The 21,473-nt window shown below is 46.6% G+C and overlaps 2 protein-coding genes across 2 annotated transcripts; both read right to left on the reverse strand.

The window, feature by feature from the left end:
* Positions 1 to 4,815: 4,815 nt before the first annotated feature.
* Positions 4,816 to 7,803, reverse strand: LOC133139988 (solute carrier family 35 member E4-like). Its single transcript, XM_061259480.1, has 2 exons — positions 7,236 to 7,803; positions 4,816 to 5,285 (listed from the first exon to the last, which is right to left on the reverse strand). Exons 1-2 carry the CDS (start codon positions 7,801 to 7,803, stop codon positions 4,816 to 4,818), a joined length of 1,038 nt encoding a protein of 345 aa, XP_061115464.1.
* A 2,553-nt stretch (positions 7,804 to 10,356) lies between these two features.
* Positions 10,357 to 20,493, reverse strand: tcn2 (transcobalamin II). Its single transcript, XM_061260391.1, has 10 exons — positions 20,354 to 20,493; positions 19,953 to 20,021; positions 17,672 to 17,864; positions 16,938 to 17,095; positions 15,855 to 16,007; positions 14,319 to 14,488; positions 13,366 to 13,540; positions 12,332 to 12,509; positions 11,739 to 11,857; positions 10,357 to 11,028 (listed from the first exon to the last, which is right to left on the reverse strand). The coding sequence occupies exons 2-10, from the start codon at positions 20,008 to 20,010 to the stop codon at positions 10,967 to 10,969; spliced, it is 1,266 nt and encodes a 421-aa protein (XP_061116375.1). The 5' UTR covers positions 20,011 to 20,021; positions 20,354 to 20,493; the 3' UTR covers positions 10,357 to 10,966.
* Positions 20,494 to 21,473: the final 980 nt, after the last annotated feature.

Genomic DNA, 21,473 nt, shown 5'->3' on the forward strand with positions numbered 1-21,473 from the left:
CTCCTACTTCTTGCCAATTTTAGTGCAGAAGGGTGAAATCTGCCTGCCCTAAGAATGCTGTTTCTGTCTAATACTTTGCAAGATAGGCTAGTAGTCGTGATCTCTAAGAGACTTTCACTTTCACATCTAAAACTAAATTTGATGGTAGGACATATATAATTCTGAACATAAATACATTAAACTACATCAGCTCAAGATTCTGTCCCAAAGGGAAAATGCTATAAATATGTAACAATGATAACCATGTATCAGTGAGTTGAAATGCCCTTTTATTTATGTTTTCATCCGCCGACATTTAAAAATGAGTGGGTCCTCCTGATAAGGTATTCTGTTCTGGTATGGATGGGCCTGGGCAGGCAGACCTACAGGGCAATGCATATTGGTCTGTAACATTGCTCTGGGGAGCAAGCTACGCACACAGTAGCTGCCTTCTAGTCATGTATGTGGGACAAGCTTCCAGCCACAAGTCACGTAAACCTGTGGTCTGCTCTATGAACATAAGCAACAGCTTGACATGACATGCTTGTCTGCATGATGACTGGTTTCTACCCGGCAACTAGCCACCTTTCAGGAGGCCGATCCCATGCTACCTGTGGTGGGTGCTTCATCTTGTGCTGCCCTGGTGACAGGTGACCATGAGAAGCCATTTTGAGCTGCATCAGCCTCTCATGTGAAGGATGAAAATCATCGTCCTACTTGCAGATGTGAAAATGGAAAATGCCTTGTAATGGGTATCCACCAGTGCTTAGCTCTGAAACTACTTTGTCGACAATATACAGGTAGTTTCTAATTTGCGATTATTTTAAATGCACATTTTAATGTGCGAATTGCTTTGTTGGAATAGTTACGACAAGTTGCATTGTCCGGTTAATATTACTAATATGGAGTAAATTACTTTAGCAAGACACTGGACACTGTATCCTGTATGGTAAATGTGAACAGGATAGGTGAGTATCACAAAGGGTTAATAATATTTCACGACACAGATAAATATGATGGCGTTGGGCATTTTACATAAGTGTGTCTCCCTGAAGACCCCCAAAAGGAAACAGACTGTGTTTACCATGGTGACAGAGGGTCAGCTAGGTTTTATGAAAAGACTGTACTCGTCAATACAGGACTATTGCTCCCATCATTGTGCTGCCTCTGCACAATTTTGCCACCTTAGTGGAATGCTCCCAGAACTGATGAGTTGAAATAGCACTGTATAAACCATGGGTTTTCCACATACAGGGTCTTTAGACAGCTCATGTTCTGGGAAATAGTTTGGTGTCATTGGCGGTGTAGTACACTGGTTGCTGAAAAAAGATCTTGAAACATTTAAATAGAAATAAACCACAGGTAATACAAGTTACCTGTGAGTCAGCATCCAGCTGTGCTACAAAGGTTAACCAGGTATGTTAGACATACAGAGATAACAGGACCACTGTTGTTACCGCCGTCTTGTGACTCTTTATTTGATGATTTGTTATTTTTCCTGTAAACCCTGGGTATATAGAGGGAACTGTGGAATGGTTTGAAGAGACTCAATAATATGACCTCCTGCGCACCATTTGCATATAGCCATTCATATTACACCTTGTAATTCTTGTAACACATTGTAATTCTATTTCTGCAATGCACATTGCTTAATAAATTGTATTCATTTGAACCTGCATCCTCTCGACTCACACCACTGCACGCTTAGCAGTTTAGAGTCCTAACAGACATAGACAACCTAGGATACCTACACCCTGTAGTCACTTGCCTATACACTAGTGCCATCACAAGATACATAAGTGTATCATTGCAGGCTATACAGGCCACAGGCACGTGCGCGTCTACACAGAACAGAGAAGCAGTTGAACTTATCTTTTGGAGTCAGATAAATGAGAACAAAATTAAATTAACCTTGTTCCAGTAGCACCTGGTCAGACTACAGGCATTCCTTCACCTTTCAAATACTTCCACTTTTTGGTGTGTTTGGGGGGTTCCTACAATGGGCATGTTAAGTGTAAATGCAGTAGAGCAGGTCTGGTCCTTGGTGTTGTACAGGTAGGCTCACTGCAGGATGATATTGAAAAATATTGTCTGAAACTTTCATTTTTATATTGCATGTGAATGTGCCACTTAATAGGTAGCAATTCACAAGCGTCGTGGGGACATACACCATGTCCTAGCCCTAAAATACCAAAAACTAGCACGCAAACTGGTTAAGAGTATTCATATATTAACGAATTTAGTTCCTGCACTATAACATGCATTTTCCATTTTTATCCACAAGAGGTCCCCACACCCCCGTGAATGAGCGAAATCATGAAGCATATAAACAGCTGGCCCACCAGCAAACTTAGAAATAGCCAGAAGCATAAGTTATATAACATTATTATTATTACATAATCTTAGGATTTAACTTATATTTTGTGATTTAAGTATGACCTGATATAATTGCTTCGTCCTGCAAACACCAATACTACAACACTGCAAAATGTAATTTCAAATCCTTAACCGAATTAGACAAATAAAGACATGTATACTTGAACAAAGGACTACAATGTATGTCCAGTAGGTGGCAGAATTCCGCTTTTCGAACAGACTGTGTTCTGTGTTCGGGAACAGTATGTGCAGTGCAAACTGTTCTCAAAAGAACACCACAGGCCTCCAAAAAAAAAAGAAAAAAAGAAAGAAAGAAACATGCTGTAAGCAAACCCCTGACGTTTTGTTTTAACTTATGTTTCTTGTGTTTAAAAAAAGCTCGTGAAAAGTGGATCGATACAACAGTACACTGGAATAAGACCAGACAAAACTGATTTCTTTCACCAATGTATTTAAGCCACTCAATGACTGTGAAACACATTCAAGTAATACAAAATTACATAACATTGTCTCTCAGACAATGCTCATAAACAAAACACAAAAAAAGGCAACTTTTTCAATGCATTTCCTACACAGCCATTACAACTGTGAATTAGACCGGTAGCAACCCACTCCACCAGTACTGGCCAATGTGGAGGCTCCTTCTTAAATATGCACTTATTCTCTACTGATACCTGATTAACGATGAGTGAAAACCTGGCATGCAATCACAGCGCAGCCACACCACCCATACCTACGGACCCAATTTAGAGTCTCAAATGAACCTCCTGCGTTTCTGTGAGAGGACACCAGAGTACCCGGAGGAAACCCACACAAACACTCTGTAAGAACATGCAAACTCCACTCGTAAAGGCCCCTGGCCAGGATTTGAGCTCAGTGAGGGTAATATGGCATTCTCTGGGCCAGCGTGCTGCTCAAGATTTGCTGAATTTAAGAAACCCAAAGAACTTTGCCCCCCCAGAAGTTTGCCCCCCATATTAAGTCAGACTGAGCTATAAAGGGACGCAGAGAGGAAGAAGGGGGCCATTTTGAAGGCAACCACAGTCTTCAAACATCATTAGTAAACAGTATGAACCGTGAAAAAGATATGAAACCCCATTCTGGAAACCAGGCACTGCTACTGCTGAACTCAGTAAGGGTGACAGAGGTGTTGAGTGAGTAAATATTAAAAGGCCCAACATTTTATTAATTATAGGTTGCCATGAGGAAGACTTTTGCTTTTAAGACTAAAAATAACTTTCTAGGTCAGATCGACTGAAGGGCAGCCAAAATAGGACACAGAAATTGAATATGTTTCACTGTCTCACTTAGAAAGTGCCGTACATTACAACAGCAGGACGTGAGTGAGTCTAGCAGCTTTCAAAATGTCTGTGCCACAAACAGACCAACTGTTACCGTGGTTCAGATTTTTCCTGGCATTGAGCTTCCTTGAGTTAACCGCTGATGGTCCTACAATGGGCACATGAAACGCAAGGCTGCCGCAAGGTTAAATCAGAAAGGTAAATTTATCTTAAAACGGATCCTCTTGACAAGAGCCCTGTGCGCTGCCTCCCCCTGGGCCTACGGCAGGCCAGAGGGGTCAGAAGCTGGAGAACCAATGGGCTCGCTGTCACATTCTTCATCGATCTGTCTGTCGTTATTGCTGCGAATAAAAGGCTCAGTCTCGGTTTTCTCCGGCAAACCAAGTTCGGCATACTTCAAAATTCCACAAATCAATACAATACAACTATAATACAAATGTCAGTACAAAAAAAGAGCGAAAAGAAAAATTAAAACACAAAGAAACAATCCTCATATCTACAATGGGTTGGTAAGGGTGTAGTGATGTTACTTTCCAGAGGGTTTCACAGTAATACTTAGGCGTAGGTGTAAGAGTGTAGGATGATTAGCAACCAAAGCACCTAGAAGGGGCTGATTATCAATGTTTGCATTGTAACCCATTTAATGAGAACTTTTATTCAAACTGAAGACAATGGAAACCGGTGGGAAACAAGGGCATCATAACACCAAAAAAGCCGTTAAAATGTGTGTTGCTCTGCAGAAGACCACTTCATGGCAGTCGAGCATCTAATAATTACACTTCAATCAAGCGCCACACATCTGTCCTGATGATGAACCTTCTTTCATAGAAACGGACTGCAAATATGCACATCTGCGACTGTAGTGCATCGTTCCCAGATGATTATGCCCTTCATCCTTCCTCCCTTCACCCTCCGACTCATTACAACACTGCACGCGGGTCAGACTCAAACCAGCCGTTAACCCTTTAGGGGCACAGGACCGCAAATACGTGATTAGAACGTTCTTAACCGACCATTCTAACACTGACGTAACAGTCGCTACTGGCAACGGAGTTCTAGAACACTGACCTCCATAAAACATTCCAGAAAAAAAAAAAAAAAAAAAACCTACTCTACAGAAGCAGGGTTAGTGAGCGGGGAGGAGACACGCGCGTGCGTCTCAGTCCCCCTTGTAGTCCGTCACGCCGTTGGCTCTTGCGGGATCCGAGCCGTGGCTCTGGAGTCGGGCCCAGCGCGAGTCCACGTAGCGGCCGATGAGCTCGGAGTTCTGGTAGATGAGCATGCCGGAGAGCGTGCAGCCCACGCCCGCGCAGCTGAGCGGGGACAGCTGGCAGCCGAACAGCAGCTGGGACAGCAGCAGGTTCACCACCACCGACAGGTTGCCCAGCACGTGCAGGGTGACGGCCGAGGTGAGCGTGAGGATGCAGCAGCTGGACAGGTTGTACAGCACCGAGCCCAGGCAGCTCAGCAGCACCAGGGCCCACACGCGTCCGTCGTAGTGCAGCGGGGACTCCGGACCCGCCCGGTGCTCCAGGACCAGCGCCGCCACCGCCAGGATGCAGAAGCTGGGCACGGCCAGCAGGTAGAGCAGGAACACCGAGCCGATCTTCTCCTGCTGGAGCAGGATGCCTGGGGGAGAGGGGCCCGGGGGCGGGGGGGGGTGGGGTGAGTGTTGGGGTGGGTGAGGTAGGGTGGGGGAGTTGGGGTGGGGGTGGTAGTGTTGGGGAGTTGGGGTGTGGTGGTAGGTTGGGGTGGGTGAGGTAGAGTTGGAGTGGGGGTGGTAGTGTTGGGGTGTTGGGGTCAGGGTGTTGGTAGGGTGGGGGTGTTGGGGTGGGGGTGGTAGTGTTGAGGTGGGGGTGTTGGGGTCGGGGTGTTGGGGTGGGGGTGGTAAGGTGGGGGTGTTGGGGTGGGGGTGGTAGTGTTGGGGTGGGGGTGTTGGTAGGGTGGGGGTGTTGGGGTCGGGGTGGTAGTGTTGGGGTGTTGGGGTGGGGGTGGTAATGTTGGGGTGTTGGGGTGGGGGTGTTGGTAGGGTGGGGGTGTTGGGGTGGGGGTGGTAGTGTTGAGGTGGGGGTGTTGGGGTCGGGGTGTTGGGGTGGGGGTGGTAGTGTTGGGGTGGGGGTGTTGGTAGGGTGGGGGTGTTGGGGTGGGGGTGGTAGTGTTGGGGTGTTGGGGTGGGGGTGGTAATGTTGGGGTGTTGGGGTGGGGGTGTTGGTAGGGTGGGGGTGTTGGGGTGGGTGAGGTGGGGTTGGGGTGTGTGAGGCAGGGTGTGGTGGTCATGGGCAGGGCACATGGAGACACACACGTCACAGTCAGAGACCAGAACGAGACGCTGAGTCAGCCAAATAACCATCTGGCACATCCTCTTAGGTGACATTTTACGCACAAATGTTAGTCATAGCACACTATTTTAATCCAAAGCAATTTACAAGTTCCTCAACAAGTAAAAAGCACCATAAATAGCAAGACACTGGCATGTAATGCAGTCATAAACATAAAGAATAGTCATAGTAAGTTTTTTTTTTTACATGGAAAACTCCTGGGCCGTCCTCTGAACAATGGGCACTTTCATTATTTCCAGTTTATATTTGCTTTTCCTGTGAGATTCTAAATCCGAAAGAGTGTGGGGTTTTTTTTGGTACCGTTGAATTATTCAGTTCTAAATTTACCAAGCAAAGATAAAGCCAATGGCTGACTTCAGGCCATATTATGACAATGAGGGAAGAAAGCGGAAGACTTTTCCACTCTTATACAACTGCAAAAAAAAAACTTTAACCTGTTTACGCAACGTGACTAACAAACAACACATTATTTATCAAGGAGCCGACACCTGTCTTACATTACCCTCACTCTGTCGGAAACGAATTTGTGGGCGGATCATACATTCTAACCTTTACGTTCACAGGAGATGGGCTAAAATTATGCACAGAAATCTAACACTAAGAAACTATTTGCCATTTCAGGATGGAAACCTTTGAGGCAAAGAAAGGGGAAACCGTCTGTTACACCATGTTATGCCAACGTAGGCATATGTCCAACTGCATATAGCAGTTCAGATTTTTTTTTTTCTGAGAATAATTAATGTGTTCACAACAAATAATGAAACAGGAGGGACAATCCATCCGAGATCCTGAGGAAAGGCATATCCCACTGCACTTGATATTCAAGAGACAATCCAAAAAATCTGTTTATATTATTTACTAAAACAAATATATGATTTTTTTTCCCTTTTATAATTTCGTATTAAAAATAGGAGGTACTTCCAAAATGAACGGTCCAATATGGATCTTCCAGGAACTTAACCGAACACCTCGCGGGAGTCTTGTTTCCAATTCCCACTTGTGTCAGCAAAAAAAACATGTGTAAATCTATATTCAAATCTAGATTCAAAATTGGACGGGTCGCAAGCGAAAATGCTTAATTTCAGAGACAGATGGAGAAAGAGAAAACAGTAATTTTTAGTAACAGTATTTTTAATTTGAACCTATAACACCGTGTGAACTATCATTGGATAGATTTAAAACTGCAAGAAGTGGCAAGCAATCGCATAGCCTAACTAAAGAGCGTGCTAAGGCCACTCACCTTGCTGAATGGATCGGATTCCTCTCAGTATGGTCGCGGCAAACATACAATAGCAGCCGGTTTTGTCGAAGTGTACTTCCCCCATGATGCTAAAAGATGCCCCCAGACAGATGGGCATCATAGCCGTGTATTTGACGACGTGGTGGTGCTCCCGCAGAACTAGCGCGGAGATGGCCAACGTGAAAAGCGGCGTGGTGGAGTAGATCATATGAGCGAAGGACAGCTGGACGTAGCGGAGTCCCACGTTCCCGAAAGCGATGCTGGCGCAGGTGGTCAGGCTCAGCATGAACACTTTGAACCGGGCGCTAACGGTCAGGGCGTCTTCCCCGCCTCCCGCTTTACCTTTGACCATCCGCGATTTCAGCAGCCCATAGTCCACCACGATTGCCGTCAGCATGTGAAGCGCCGAGAGCAATATGGGGTACCTGAAGTTGTACACAACGAAGATCCATTTATTTATGCTGGATATGGTCGTGCCCGTCACTAACCACACGAAGACGGCGGACAGGAGGTGTTCCATCTTCTGGGGTCTCTTAACCACGCAGTTGGAGAGCCCATTGTTTAACATTGTCCAGTCGTCCGCCCATCTGAAATGCAGATTTTACGATTAGAACAATAAGATGACATTGTCGCTACAATGTTTTGGGGAGATCTTTCTCGGCAGTTGGTTTTCCAAATTGAAATCTTTCCGCCCTGGCACCTAAGTCGCCTATAGCAGTTGCGCGCTTCCCAATGCGCGACACTCCCCTTATGTAATGGGGAAAACAGAGCAACAGTGTTTAAAAAAGCCACATTACCCTCTTCTGTGATGTGAGCAAAGACAGTATATATATATTATCTACCGCCATGTTCTTGTTTTGGACAAATTGACCATTACTCAGATGTAACCATGGACACATTTTCTTTTCGACTTCGACACGTGCCATTGTAGAATATTACGCGGGGCAGCATTTGGGCTGGTTTTGTAATCAGACTACAGTCAACTTGTGCCTACAAGCGCTCTAAACGCTTCTTAATCGTAACCTTGCTACTATTAAATCCGAGTCAGTCCTTAATGTACACTCTTTAGGCACTATATTTATTCTGCATTAGCCTAGTTGCTGCAGAAATTAACGAAAAGAAAATGTCGAACGGGAAAATCAATTGGTAACTTGGGACCGAATCTGAAGTTTTGCATGTCAAAGTAGAATAATTATTTTCGTTGTTGGAAATAATTACTTATGAAAAACATGCCGTGCATGTTTTGGAAAGCAACCAGCACGTATTTGTCAGCTATCAGTCCTCGCGTCTTACGTAAATATTAGCAGGGGCCAATACATATAAGCTTAACACGCTCTGATGTTATGCAGTTTAAGGAGTTAAGACTTTTTCCCAACTTTACTTATAGGCTGTACAAATTGAACATTAAATAATAACCCCATACACAATCGCAAGAATTTTGCAATGAAATAAAATATCAACATGATTGACTGTGGGGATACGCCGCTTGACTCTTTAACATTTTTCACCAGCTAAAACTAATAATAATAACTAACTAACTAATAACTAAAAACTAATAATGACGACGACAAAACTTCTTGACGACGGGGTAGGGTATTTACAGAATTATATTTACAGAATTAGCTAAATAATACAAAGCTTAAGTTATTGTAAGACTTACATTTGTTAAGCTCTTCAGAAAACACTCGTCGAACACGTAACGCCGGGTTGACTAGCTTACACACTAAAACACCATGATCAGATCCGTAGAATAACATGCACAAAACATTGCGACAGACCGACAGCATCCACGAGTCACGCCACCCGAATATTGACAACACGAACTTCAACTGGGCACCTTCTATGGTTACCTCGCGGCCAAGACACAGGCGCACGGCTGCCCCGCCCCCCTCGCGCATATATATCTCGATGCTTACACAAGTCACCGCCACCAGCGTCACTGCTGCGTTTCCGAATGAAGATCATTTCTTTTCACCGGTCGTAAGCGAAGTTAAGTGTAGGCCTGAAACACTTGTGCCAACATTTCACAATGTATTATTTCGACAGCGCGAAAATGTTATTTATATTGATGTCGAGCTTTAGGGTGAATTTTCTCGAATGAAACATATCCCTGGTGTAAAAGTCAGTTTGGCCGGTTTGAAATTACCAACTATCAGCTGTTTCAAAACATAGCTTCGGCTATTTCTTTCAGCAGGGATGCTTTATCATGAAATAATTCGTAGTTTGGTTAAGGTTATTGTAGTACATCGCCACCGTTATGAATCGAATATGAACCGTTTAAAACCATGAAGACAAGAGAAGGTCAATTCCATACAGAATTAGGTCTTGTGAATGTGTGTTCTAGTGACTATATTCAGACAGCCTCTTTCACTCTCTGCTCTCTCTCACTCTGCTCACACACACAGTTAAGTCAGTTATATTCTGCTCAGTCAGGTGTGCCAAGCTGTACGGAGCAGCTACAAGCCACAGTAACACCCTGCTGCTTTTCTCCTCCCAGAAGACGCCTGACTGCACCTGCAATAGTCACTGCTAACACAAACCCCATCACGCACCAGCTGCAATACAGTCACTGCTAACACAAACCCCATCACACACCACCTGTAGTACAGTCACTGCTAACACAAACCCCATCACGCACCAGCTGCAATAGTCACTGCTAATACAAACCCCATCACGCACCACCTGCAATAGTCACTAACACAAACCCCATCACGCACCAGCTGCAATACAGTCACTGCTAACACAAACCCCATCACACACCACCTGTAGTACAGTCACTGCTAACACAAACCCCATCACGCACCAGCTGCAATAGTCACTGCTAATACAAACCCCATCACGCACCACCTGCAATAGTCACTAACACAAACCCCATCACGCACCAGCTGCAATAGTCACTGCTAACACAAACCCCATCACGCACCAGCTGCAATACAGTCACGGCTAACACAAACCCCATCACGCACCACCTGTAATACAGTCACGGCTAATACAAACCTCATCACACCCCAATCCCATTTACATTCATTCGCACAACTGCAGTCATTCAATCTCCAGGCAGAATAGCTTTAATATTACATGTAAGCATTAGGCTTTAAGGGAACAGGATCAGATACACAAGTCAAGTGTATGTTTCTTTATTCACATTATAAAAAGCTGAAATGATTTCGCGGCAGATTTTAAGCATGAATTGCAAACAATAGCCCAGAGGTCAGATGCCCACCCTGGTCAGGTGGGTCATGGGAAAAAGAATGTTGAGAATGTTGTAGTCCTCCAAGTGCTTCTAATTCTGTTAGTGGTAAAAGCAGGTTCTCCTGAAGAACCCAGCAGAATATTACATTTCGAGCCCTAGGTGTGACAGTTACTCCCACGACAAGGATGGAAGTGTTCTCTAGGGCTGCACACAAACCAAACCCAATTAACCCTCCAAGTCATCTGGGAATTGCGTAATTGTACAGAACGTCTACGGAGCCTTGTGAATCTTTTCCCTTCAAACAGACCTTTTGTATTCTGACATAAAATAAAGCTTAAAATGTTTGATTTAGTCCATGTGATAGTCACTCATGTCCTTCAGTTCTTTGATAGTTTAAGAGACCCAAGAACAATCACAGTGTTACAAAAAGCGATACCCATTACATTCATGAGCTGGATTTCTAACACAGATTTTCTGTCTAAAGTGCAATTTCTCTTCAGTCGTAATAAGGCTTTTGATGATTCCCTGCAAGGACATCTTAGTACTTGGTCTTTTTGATGGTGATCTTTTGAGCCTTCTCAATTTTATAATCTTGAATGCCTAAAAGAGAAGATGAAATCACTGTTACTGTTAACATAAAGACAAACATTTGAAAATGAACCACAATGACTACCAATGCCCTCAACAATAACCAGTGCATTAAATACATATTCATGCCTTGCTCCAGTATTAAAATAGGTCACCAACTGCAGTTCATCAAGATAGTTGCATGATTATATTTTCACCATCTCTGGAGTGAAGACGTGAGTGTGTGTGTGAATGTGCACGTGTGAACGTCCATATGTGCACATGCGTGTGTGTGCGTGCGTGTGCACGCATGTATTCAGATGAGTGGACTTCGTGGGGCGGCACGGATGGTGCAGTGGGTAGCACTGCCGCCTCACAGCAAGGAGGTCCTGGGTTCGAATCCCCGTCGGCCGGGGCCTCTCTGTGCGGAGTTTGCATGTTCTCCCCGTGTCTGCGTGGGTTTCCTCCGGGTACTCCGGTTTCCTCCCACAGTCCAAAGACATGCACGTTAGGCTGATTGGAGAGTCTAAATTGCCCGTAGGTATGAGTGTATGAGTGTATGAGTGTGTGAGTGAATGGTGTGTGTGCCCTGAGATAGACTGGCGACCTGTCCAGGGTGTATTCCTGCCTTTCGCCCAATGTATGCTGGGATAGGCTCCAGCCCCCCTGCGACCCTGATCAGGATAAGCGGGTTCAGATAATGGATGGATGGATGGATGGATGGATGGACTTCGTGGTCTCACCCTGGCTGAGGGACGTCCCATCTGAAGAGAGGCTCCAGTAACTGCGGTCTGATTGGCGGGCTCGCTCCCCGTTCACCACGCTCAGGAAGGGCCCCCATAGGCTGGGCTCCGTCTCAAACCTGCAGCGAGAGGGCAGGACTCAACTCACAGCCAATCAGACAACGGCTTGTAACCCAGCCCTACCAATCAAAACATGACTGTACACGGAAATGTAGGCCTTAAACAAGCAATCAGGATGGATAAAAAAAAAAAAAATACTCATACATTTCACTCACTCATACACACACACTCACACACACTCACACACACTCACACACACTCACACACACTGGCACACACTGGCACACTCTGGCACACTCTGGCACACTCTGGCACACTCTGGCACACTCTCACACACTCTCACACACTCTCACACACTCTCACACACTCTCACACACTCTCACACTCACACTCACACTCACACTCACACTCACACACGCTCACACGCTCACACACGCTCACACACACACTCTGGCACACTGTCACACACTCTCATACACTCTCACACACTCTCACACACTCTCACACACTCTCACACACTCTCACACACTCACGTAAAATCACTCTGTTTCTCCTGAAGGAGCTTCAAGGCGTCGTGGAGTGAGGAGCCCTTTGTAACATCCTGTGTTTTGGTGGTGGAGCTGGCATCTGCTGGGATCACCTCCACCTGGAGGGACACGGTCTCATCCGGGACCTCCGGAATCGGGGGCTTGGTCCCCAGAACCAGACTATCTGTAAGGGCAAAAACATACAATGACAGAGGATCCAGGTGTGCATAGATTTCAATATTATATCCCCAAACAAACACGATCCATTTCATGGTTGACTGACTGAGATACCGTAGTGAAAAGCTCCTTTTCAAACAAACCCAAATGGAACCTAGTGGCGTCGTGTTACAATTTCTGTCGGGTCAAACCAGAACCGCAAAACGTCGATCCACTCTACTTCACTCATGCAGGAAGACGGGTGCAAGCTGCAGCTGCAGGCAGGTCCACAGTCAGAGTCCACAGACCGCATAACCCCATGCTATGGTAAAATAAATAGGCACTTAATCCGCTTTAGCAGGAGCTAAAGAAAATGGTTTCCGGTTGTGACAGGCGAGAAAGGCACCAACGTGTACATTGGTGAATACGTGACCATGGCGATGATGAACGTATTGCCTTATGGTCACCGTTGGGTTTCCAGTGTCCCATTGCTCAGGCTGACCACACGCACACAGCACAGCGGTGTGAAATGGCCATTGCTCAGGCTGACCAATCGCACACAGCACAGCGTTATGAAATGATCACTGCTCAGGCTGACCAATCGCACACAGCACAGCGGTGTGAAATGATCATTGCTCAGGCAGACCAATCGCACACAGCACAGAGTTGTGAAATGATCACTGCTCAGGCTGACCAATCGCACACAGCACAGCGTTATGAAATGATCACTGCTCAGGCTGACCAATCGCACACAGCACAGCGTTATGAAATGATCACTGCTCAGGCTGACCAATCGCACACAGCACAGCGTTATGAAATGATCACTGCTCAGGCTGACCAATCGCACACAGCACAGCGTTGCGAAATGAGGTGACAGCTCTCACCGTCCTCCTCTCTGCACTGCGTCGTCTTGACGTGCAGGTAGGTCTTCCGCTGCAGGGCGGGCAGGGTTTGGGAGATGCCCATGGGGTTGTGGTAGGTTCCCTTCCGCACGTCCACCCTCATGGCCTCCATGGAGGCCGAACAGTCGGAGACCTGGCTTCCCATGGCCAGCAGGGCCTGGGACACAAGAGCCACGCAGTCAGGGCTGCTTCCCACGCACACACGTTCCACACCGCTCCAGAACATTCCACACAAGGCAATGCCAATGTATTCCAGAACCCTCTTCAGGTTCCATTCTGGAGTATTCCAATGAACACAGCGACCATTTGCTTGGATTTTTACTTTCCCTGAGTCTGTTTTCAGTTCTATGCGCGGTAATGCCGTTACATTAGATCACACGACCCGGGCCCTGGATAGCCACAGGCCTGCTGGCTTTTACTGTCACTCAGCAAGGAAGTAGCACAGCGATTGATCATTGAAAGCAGGTGATTACACAGCTAACGTGATCACAGGTCACCTGATTTTGAGGCTAAAACAAAAACCAGCAGACCGTGGGGCTCTCCAGGAACGGGATTGAGGATAGCTCACATACATTTAATGGCAAACGGTTGGCATTTACAGAGCGCCTTTATCCAAAGCGCTATACAAATTACGGTTTTCATTCACCCATTCATACACACACTCGCACACCAACGGCGATTGGCTGCCATGCAAGGCACCGACCAGCTCGTCAGGAGCAATTAGGCGTCTTGCTCAGGGACACACTCAACAACCCAACCCAGGGCGGGGGATCGAACCGGCAACCCTCTGACCGCCAGACGACTGCCCTCACTGCTCTGAGCCAATGCCCGTTTACATTTAAATATACCGTGACACCCGGCCGACTCAAAAGGAACGGCTCGACGCTCGGTTGTTTTGCGAAAGGCTGGAAAGACGGACGCCGCCCCCCCCCCACCTGCACGGCCAGCCCGGTGCTGAACTCGTTCCCAAGATGGCCGTCGGGCCGGCGCGAGTCCACCAGCTTCTTCTTCACGGTGCGCAGGGCGCCCTCCAGCTGGGTCCCGTCCTCCTCCGGGAACGAGTCCTTCAGACACTGCAGGGCCATGCCCGCCATGGCCAGGGTGTCTGCGGAGGAACACAGGGGCCACATTATTATTCCAAGTGGTAGCCACTTGTACCCTATCTAATCCACTTATTAGTGCTAGCTGGGGATACACCGCTTGTGACCCCGTCCCTCGGCGGCCCGGATGGATCTGGCGATCCGGAGAGCGACACGCCCTCTTCACGCAGTCTCGTCTCAGAGCCCGTGACCGTGATTCTGAGGCGACCGGGGTGCGTGCACGCGGCGATCCCACGAGCCCCCGCTGGGTCCCTCCCTCAGAGCAGCGAGCCAGTTCTGCCCCTCCATGAGAGGTGGCCAAACCCGAGGGGCCGCAGGATTAACATACTCATCTCGTTTCAGATTTCATTAACGGTACAATAGGTCATTTCGGAGAGAGGAATTGCAGCAACAAACACCCTAAAACCACAGCACTGTTTATACCTCCCCCTTCTCTGTGAACATTAAAATCCCAGGAGATCAGCAGTTTCTGAGATACTCAAACCACCCTGTCTGCTACCAAAAATCATTCCACGTTCAAAGTCACTTTTTCCCCCATTCTGATGGTTGCTGTGAACATTAACTGAAGCTCCTGACCCGTATCTACATGATTGTGTGCATTGCACTGCTGCCACACAATTGGCTGATTAGATAATCGCATGAATAAGTAGGGATGGATGCGACCCTGTTCAGGATAAGCGGGTTCAGATAATGGATGGATGGATGGATGAATAAGTAGGTGTAATAAAGTAAAAATGTTCCTAATAAAGTGCTCGGTGAGTGTATCATCTCCCTTCACCTGAGGGCAATGAGAAGACGATGCCATTCTGAATATTCCCATTCAGCTAACATAACTTCCATCCATCCATTATCTTAACCTGCTTATCCTGAACAGGGTCACAGGGGGGCTGGAGCCTATCCCAGCATGCATTGGGCGAAAGGCAGGAATACACCCTGGACAGGTCGCCAGTCCATCGCAGGGCACACACACCATTCACTCACACACTCATACCCACGGGCAATTTAGACTCTCCAATCAGCCTAACCTGCATGTCTTTGGACTGTGGGGGGGAAACCGGAGTACCCGGAGGAAACCCACGCAGACACGGGGAGAACATGCAAACTCCACACAGAGAGGCCCCCGGCCGACAGGGATTCGAACCCAGGACCTCCTTGCTGCGAGGCGGCAGTGCTGCCCACTGCACCATCCGTGCCGCCGCTAACATAGCTTAATAAACATAAACGACAAACCTGACACTTGCTAATCGTAGGACGAGGTTCAGATATTTATTTTGTAGCCGTTGCCCCCTGGGAAGGGCAGGCAGGCACACACAGGACAGGAAGGGGAGGGAACGCGGTGAGGGAGGGGTCGCTCCTCTCTCCCAGACTCACCCACACTCTCACAGCCGCTGTGCTTCATTTTGTCCTGCTCGATGGCACGCACCAGCTTGTTGCGGACGTGGCTGCTGACCCTCACCCCGTTCGCGCACAGGGCCAGCATCCCCAGGGAGTACTGGTAGTAATTGGTCACCGGACGGAGGCTGTCTGCAACACACAGAAACACATCACATTACAGTACAGGCATAGCCAGGGACAAGTGCGCTGAAAGACCCCAGAGGGACGTACAGTTTCAAGTGCTAGTACAGTGTTTTTTGGGGTTTTTTTACAAACCAGCGGTGGAAAGAGGAAGGGATGTGAGGGAGGAGAGTGAGCTGAAGGCGATGGAGAACAATTCCACAGAGGATCACTGATTGGCTGGGATCACTGAGGATCACTGATTGGCTGGGAGACAGTAGACCTATATTACTTATATTACTGTCAGTCAGCCACTCAGCATGTGTGTGTGAGAGAGAGAGATGGACAATAGAGTGAATAATAGAGATAGAGAGGAGAAGGAAATGAAGGAAAGAAACAGGATAACATTACATGTTATTTAGCTGACGCTTTTATCCAAAGCAGTTGGAAGAGAAGAGAAACACAGTGGCTGTGTGAGAGAGAGAGAGGGACAGAGAGAGAGAATAAGAAGGAGTGGGTGTGTGTGAGAGGGAGAGAGAGAAAGGGTGAGGGAAGAGAAGCCGAATAAGAGGGAGTGGCTGTGTGAGAGAGAGAGAGAAAGGGTGAGGGACAGAGAAAGAGAATAAGAGGGAGTGGGTGTGTGTGTGTGAGAGAGAGAGAGAAAGGGTGAGGGACAGAGAGAGAGAATAAGAGAGAGTGGGAGTGTGTGTGAGAGAGAGAGAGAAAGGGTGAGGGACGGAGAGAGAGAATAAGAGGGAGTGGGTGTGTGTGAGAGAGAGAGAAAGGGTGAGGGACAGAGAGAGAGAATAAGAGGGAGTGGGTGTGTGTGTGAGAGAGAGAGAGAAAGGGTGAGGGACAGAGAGAGAGAATAAGAGGGAGTGGGTGTGTGTGAGAGGGAGAGAGAGAAAGGGTGAGGGACAGAGAGAGAGAATAAGAGGGGTACGCAGGCTCAGGGCTCACTGGTGATGTGCTCCTTCTCCAGGTCCATCTGCTTCTTCAGCTGGACGGTGAGCGGCTCCCCGTTGAGCGTCAGGGAGCTGAGCTCGGAGCAGGAGGCCCTGAGGGCCAGGGCGTACAGCGCCAGGAGCCCCGTCACGGGCTGCCCCTTCGTAAGGGAGCTGCAGAGGGACAAACAGAGCAGAGCAGTCAGGCCTGGCAGGCCGAGGCCCAAAGTCCGAGACTACGGGACACAGGACAGTCATGTCCTGGGAGACAGAACCCCACCTTTTGGTGGGATAGTGTTTTCCTAGCAACGTGTGTACCAGTAACAAACTTTCATACCTGACTGGAACAAACGTGTACGGAATACTATGTGTATAAAGTGCAGTCCATAATTAAGTGGACGCAGACACATTTATTGTCATTGTTTTGGGTCGAGCACACTGGATTTGAAATGAAACCTTGAACAGGAGGTTAAAGTTCAGACCGTCGGTTACAATTAGAGGGCGTTTACATCCATATTAGGTGAACTGTGTTGGAAATGCGGCCATTTTAATACACAGACCCACTAGACTGCACTGAATGTAGAAGCATAAAATATCACTGCCATAACGGTTCAACTATATTGCTTAATCCATTTAGCTTAATAGCGACCGATTATAATTATTTCCAAGTGGCCTTGCGCTGTGGCACTGCTTAATAAAAACAGACGTTATAATGTGCCGGGGCATCAGGGTGTCGCCGGGCGGCTTCACCTCTCGATGTCTTTATGCAGGTCGGCCTTCAGCCGAACCAGGTGCGCAGCCTCCATGACCAGGTTGTGGTGGGTGGACAGGCGCAGGGCCAGGTGCACACTGGGATTGGGGAGCGAGCCCTGGTCCTCCAGGGACCGCAGGAGCTTCTTGTTGAGGGAGAGGATCAGCTCTTCGTGGTCGGAGGCGACGGGATCTGTTAGGAGTTTTTTGGGGGTCGCGGCAGGAGAGCCGCAAAGGGACAGGGTCACACCCGGTAAGTGTTTGAGTGACAGCGGTCACCGTATGACCGGGTCACACCAGGGCAGGGTTTTCACAAAGAAACCGGGATCAGTTCAGAAGGTATGGAGCCCAGCCCAACAGAACACAGTCACTGCGGCCTCAGAGAAAATCAGTCCACTATTGCCTGAGAACTGCGCGTGAGAACCGCTGCCCTTTCATCCACATTTGACCCAGCACAGCCTCTAAAATGTCTGCCTCAGCACGTTGCGGGGAAGTACTGTCATTAAATAATATTAAACGAGAGGTCGTTTGGGAGGAAAAATATTTACAGCAGCAGGCCCCTCTGACTCAGCAGTGACTCCCAACGCCCCAGCGAAAGCCTTGCACAACAGCCCGAGGAAACCTGCTTCCTCCCCCGCTGGCTCAGCACATTTCAGAGTGAAAGACACGACCGCTAACGGGCGCGAAGGCCAGCGACGCGCACGCATAGCAGAGCAAGTTCGTCAACCCCAATCCGTCTCTGTGATCGTCCGCAATGACTCCCCAGCCCCTCCCTTTCTGTGCCACAGTCACCGGTATATGACGAGCAAAGTGCAGGTAAAATGACTGTCATGTCACTGTGACCTGCGTGTAAATGAGGTCGTCAGATGCTGTCGGGATTTGTCCCACCTGCACTGATAAGGTCAACCAGGTCACATGTCATTTTACACGACATTACATTATTGGCGTTTGGCAGACGCTCTTATCCAGAGCGACGTACGACAGAGTGCATACCCGTAACCAGGGACAAGTGCGCTGAAAGTCCCTAGAGCAAAGTGGAGTTTCAAGTGCTGAGAATACGACAAAGATTAGGACTTAGACCTCGTAGATTCATCTGACAATGGATTATAACTATAAAACCAATTTCATACATCACAACACGAAAGAATGATATACACTTATATAGGAACAGCAATAATGAGACACACTTCACTAAATATTTACTGAATTTCAATGTGGCATGAAGTTAGTCAAAAAATGATTATTCAAATGAATCTGCAGTTATTAGCTCAGGAGGTAAGAGCGGTCGTCTGGCAGTCGGAGGGTTGCCGAATTGATCCAGCCCTGGGTGTGTCAAATTGTCCCTGAGCAAGACACCTAATCCCAAATGCTCCTGACCAGCTGGTTGGCCTTACATGGCAGCCAATTGCCGTTGGTGTGTGAGTGTGTGTATGGATGCATGAATAAATGAGAAGCATCAGTTGTACAGCGCTTTGGATAAAGGCATTATATAAATTCCAACCATTTACCATTTTATTAATTTAACTGTAACTGAAATGGCTGACCTCAACACAAATTTAGTATAAGCAGATGAAATTCTGTTCTGCAGTTATTTGTCTTTTTATCTGTAATTATTGGTCCAATTAACATCAATCAAAGTGTTTAGTGCCCGGGACAGTCAATAGGCAACCATAATCATAAACCGCATTCCACAGGAGAAAAACTACCACTAAGCGGACGTTAACTTTTGGTGGAACTCCCGCTTCCCCGTGGAATAGAACACGGGTCGTGGTAACAGATTTGTAATTTCTGATTAACAAAGGCAGCTATTCCTGCAAACAATGACAATCAGCCTCCTTTCTCTGGTACATGCTTTCAATGCACTCAATGCAGTAGATTGCGAATATGCCTCTTCACAGTGTGACCTGGATGATTAAGTCCATGCAACGCTTTCATGTTTGATTTTAATTTCCTTTCCCGTTACTTGGAGAGATAAATAACACAGTATGCACCGTGTGAGCAATAAGGCCTTAAACTTCAGCTGGACTTTCCCAGATGCCTTTCGCAAGTGTTGGGTACACACAATTGCGTAATTATTTTAAGAAATAAATATATTAATTGCCCAATGGGGCTCTCCTCCGATTGCAGCACTTCACAAACCTTGTCCAGGTATCCACTGATTCCGGTTTATTTTCACAAGAATTAAAACGTCAGACTGACTAAATACATACTGGATATCACAGAAATGAGTGCATAAAATAGGGGGGGGGGTCGAAATATTGAAGTTGAAATATTTCAATACCTTGATTCCCAGTGACCAAAGCTAGAACGGCGCATCCAGTGAGGAAAGCGAAATTCATTTTTCAATTGTCTAGATGGGAGAGGAAACAGAATGAAATGCAACTGTTGCTAAACTTAGAATGTCAGAGGCTAGAATAAAAGAGGTATCAAGTTGCAGTGACTGTATATCTCCTGCGTCAGTTAAAGTTCATCAATATTTTTAGAGACAGACATTTGTAAACACAATCCTAACACCTACGAAGAGTCATCTGTAATGTTCAGGGGAGTTCACAATATTTAATTTACAAGGGTAAACTAAACTAAAATGTGTCGAGGTCAAACAGGATGACTTAACTCACATTTACAACGCCACTGTAATTGTATAAATAGTCGAATAAACGCAGCCGTTCAAATAACACTTACCCGTTACAACCGCTTTGTTCGAGGAGAAGCGATGCACACACTTCACAAGACTGCGCTTGTCGCTCACTCCCGAGGACTCGAATGTTTACAACCATTTCCCGTTCTTTGGTCTACGGAGTCACATGATTTCAGCGACTGGGTTGCGAAAGTGAGGGAGGGGGTGTGTGTGGTTTGAATGTAGTTTATGCGATTCAAGATAACACATTTATAGTAGTTTTTGTGGAGATTTAATATTTTATAAATACGTGCATTATACTAATGTAATGCAGTTTAAAAATATATATATATATATATATATATATATATATATATATATATATATATATATATATATATATATATATATATATATAATTTATAAATACTGCATTACAGAGGCTACATTACATTTTTGATTTCAGACAATGGTAAACCCTGCTATAAAATCCAGTTATGCGAGCTTGACCACATTGAAAATTGAGCTGGTCGACCTAGATCAAGCTATTTATTAGACTAGGGCTCCACGTCTGTCAACGATTTTTATAAACATATATCAAAATTTAGCTCTGGGTTATGCTAGTTCCACAAAGTGCTGTTGTGCTGTCTGTTTTATGGTGTCAGCCAGCTAACCTGGGATGTTTGGGTGCCAGGAGCTGCCAGTATCTACTGTTTGCCATGTTCTGGTGCTTTTCTTGGGAGTTCCTCTTGTTTTTCCAGGGCGTGAGAGATAGTCCGTTGCCTGTTGCATTCCGTGTATTTATTTTGGCGCATGCTACCTGCAGCCCACAGTAACCAGTTTCCTAATCCTGTATAATATGTGGATTAAGCAAAACAGGGGACCAGATTGTCGACTGAGCAAGGTCACTTTAGGTGCACGTGCAGCTGCCGCTCCTGTCCCTGCTCTCACCTTCCCGCGAACAGCTGCTCGCGCTCTATCAATTGATCAAGTTATGCAGTTTATGTTTATCAACCGCGTACTTCTGAGACCCCTTTATATCTATGACAGACGACACTATCCCCTGAGTTCATCAACAGCTGTACAGGCTAAATTGAACAATGCAGTTAATCATTTGTAAAAATAAAAAAAATGTTTACAAAAAATAAAATAGAAATGAACCATTGAGATTTCCCGCTTAAATAG

Source organism: Conger conger, chromosome 11 (assembly GCF_963514075.1).
Source record: "Conger conger chromosome 11, fConCon1.1, whole genome shotgun sequence".
Lineage (NCBI taxonomy): Eukaryota > Metazoa > Chordata > Actinopteri > Anguilliformes > Congridae > Conger > Conger conger.

Bases quoted from the DNA above. Each gene is read 5' to 3' on its own strand.
- LOC133139988 (XM_061259480.1), bottom strand. From the start codon at position 7,803: ATGTTAAACAATGGGCTCTCCAACTGCGTGGTTAAGAGACCCCAGAAG. The intron at 5,286-7,235 runs GTGAGTGGCCTT...CCTCTCCCCCAG, and splicing joins AATCCGATCCATTCAGCAAG to GCATCCTGCTCCAGCAGGAG.
- tcn2 (XM_061260391.1), bottom strand. From the start codon at position 20,010: ATGAATTTCGCTTTCCTCACTGGATGCGCCGTTCTAGCTTTGGTCACT. The intron at 16,008-16,937 runs GTGAGCCCTGAG...TGTGTGTTGCAG, and splicing joins GGAGAAGGAGCACATCACCA to ACAGCCTCCGTCCGGTGACC. The intron at 13,541-14,318 runs GTGGGGGGGGGG...CTTGTGTCCCAG, and splicing joins GCACCGGGCTGGCCGTGCAG to GCCCTGCTGGCCATGGGAAG.